This window comes from Camelina sativa, chromosome 9 (assembly GCF_000633955.1).
Source record: "Camelina sativa cultivar DH55 chromosome 9, Cs, whole genome shotgun sequence".
NCBI classification, from domain to species: domain Eukaryota; kingdom Viridiplantae; phylum Streptophyta; class Magnoliopsida; order Brassicales; family Brassicaceae; genus Camelina; species Camelina sativa.
In genome coordinates this window covers 10,377,920-10,380,346 of record NC_025693.1, presented here as the reverse complement: position 1 = coordinate 10,380,346, position 2,427 = coordinate 10,377,920, and the positions used below count along the sequence as shown (strand labels likewise).

At 37.1% G+C, this 2,427-nt stretch overlaps 1 protein-coding gene across 1 annotated transcript in view; it reads right to left on the bottom strand.

Annotated features, from left to right (window-relative positions):
• Positions 1 to 2,243, bottom strand: part of LOC104710819 (protein ABHD17B-like) — a 4,135-nt gene extending 1,892 nt beyond the window's left edge. Inside the window, exons 1-5 of the mRNA XM_019230423.1 lie at positions 1,454 to 2,243; positions 864 to 900; positions 530 to 766; positions 389 to 436; positions 6 to 299 (exon numbers count right to left, since the gene is read on the bottom strand). Of these exons, the coding sequence (XP_019085968.1) occupies positions 6 to 299; positions 389 to 436; positions 530 to 766; positions 864 to 900; positions 1,454 to 1,752 (915 nt within the window). The 5' untranslated portion in view covers positions 1,753 to 2,243. The remainder of the gene's footprint in view (positions 1 to 5; positions 300 to 388; positions 437 to 529; positions 767 to 863; positions 901 to 1,453) is intronic.

Here is a 2,427-nt window from a genome sequence, read left to right as displayed (position 1 = left end):
GGCATCTCTCTTTGGTCCATGCTTGTTCTTGATTTCTCTCTTTGATCTGTGCTTGGTCTTGCAGGTTCTCTAATATCCGTACTGCTCCTCGCCTTCTCTGTTTGTGGCACAGGTCCGTTTCTAAGATGAGGTGATTTCTCAATTGCCGACACAAATTTCCTTAAATGTTTTATGTATTGCGGGTATAGCTCTAAGTCACAGTGGTTTCCTCCTTTGATCCAAAGCGGTTCATATTTTTCTTTACACAGATCAAACAATTGCTTCCCATGAGACCAATTAACAACATCATCTGATGTTCCCTGCACACACAACCGAAGGCCTCTGGTGAACAATGAAACTGACTTTGAAAGGAACTAAGAAACCGAAATGGACACGAGATGATACGCACGTGAATTACCAAAACCGGACATTTGACAAAAGATATCTTCTCAATATTCTGCAATTCACAAAAACATATTAGAACAGCAGTAATATCAAGAATCAAGAAAAAGAAAAAAAAACAAGCGGATAAGGAGAAATGTAATATTGCCTTGTAAATGTCAAACCAGTAAGTTCGTTTGACAGGGTACATGACTCTAAGACCAGATGCAATAGCACTATGAAGAACAACAGCTCGTAGGTTTGGCAAACGAGAAGCAAATTCTAATGTCGGACCGCTTCCTACAGATTGTCCATATAAGATAACATCTTGTTCCTTCACACCATATTTCTCTTCCAAACATCTATATACTGCTTCTATATCGCAATACGTGTTCTGTTCACTAGGCTGTTGGGAAAAACACAACACCAGAGTGAATATTATATACGTAAAACATCATTTTCGAGAAATTTGATAGATTATAATCAAACACAATGGATCATACCTTTCCTGAAGACCTCCCATAACCCGAATAATCATACCTGATTCATATAACACAGTCAAATAACACAAATCAATATTCATACAATGGATCTCAATTATGTCTGATTTTAACAACTAAACAAAGCCTCAAGATGCACTTACACAGTTACACTAACCGAGAAACCAAAAACTTGTCCTAAATCCTAATCCGTGAGAACAACTTCAAACTTCCTCGAATCTTATCCAAAAACTTGTCCTAAATCCTAATCCTAATCCAAATATTGCAGAAATCAATCCAATGGGATCCCACTTATGTATGTTGTAACAAGTCAGATCATTTTCTAGTTGACATAAAATGAATATGTTACTACTAGAAGAGCCCTACTCGAAGGAGCAAAGTAATGCTACGTTCCTATTTGGGTCGGGTTTTGGGCAATTTGCACCAAATCGCAGCAGATCCATTAGCATTCATTCTCAATTACTAATCATTCATTCTCCATTATTTTTCAAACCGACAAACAAAACAACTTGTCTTAATCCTTAAAAACATCTCCAAAATGTCTGAACCAACCAAATTCCAAGCAAGAAGAGTAACTAATTAAATTAAATTACCCAATTAAGTTGACACGAAGATGAAGGCTGAGCTCAGAGAAAAGCTCAAACATCTGACCAAGATCGGCTGCGTTACCATGAGAATACAGAAGCGTAAGTGAAGCTGTAGGGTTCTTAATATAGGCCGCAACCACCTGATTCCCTCTCTTCGTCTTCAGCTTCAATACTTCAACGTTCTCTTTCACGTTCTCCACACCAACCAGCTTCAGCTTTCCTCCCACCACCTCTACGCCGTACGACGGCGGATTTGGCGGGAAGAACGCAAACTTCGCCGCCATTGATGACGTCACCGCCCCCATTATATCCAGAAGAAAAAATGATAAACCTTTCAACGAATTCAAAGATTCTGAGAGCTACCCTTTTCTTTATACGAACCAAGATATCGAAAAAACCGAACTTTTCTAGGAAAATTACAAACTTTGCTCTGTTTTGAATTCGATTACTGCAGATGCAGAACAAAGTTTAGATTAAAAAAAAAAATCGTTTTTTGGGAAGCCGATAATAAAAATAAAAAAAATTTAAAATTCAAAATTTGATCTAGATTTGGGTTGACTCACCGACCCGGAGAGAGAGAAGATAAAAAATTGGAATTGGAAGATTTTATCGAGTAAAAGAAGAAGAAGAAGAATACATCAATGGAGGACTTTATTTATTTATTATTATTACAAAAAGTGAAAGAGGAAAGTGGAGAGAGAGAATTTAGGGTTAGGGGGGAATCTGGAAGATAGGAAAATAAATGCAGTTTTCACGGGGGAGGAAGAGGAAAATCCGGTGATGCGGAGGAGGAGGAGAAGCACTAGCACGTGTTTTTGTTTTTATTCAATTCCTTTTTTTTATATATAACATGAATATTAACGAGGGAAAATTATAAACAAAGGATATTTTTCCAAAAATTTGGTCATTTACACCTTTTTTTTCAAGATTGTCAATTGTGACGAAAATGCCCCTACTAGTAGAAATAGTGAAGTTTTGAA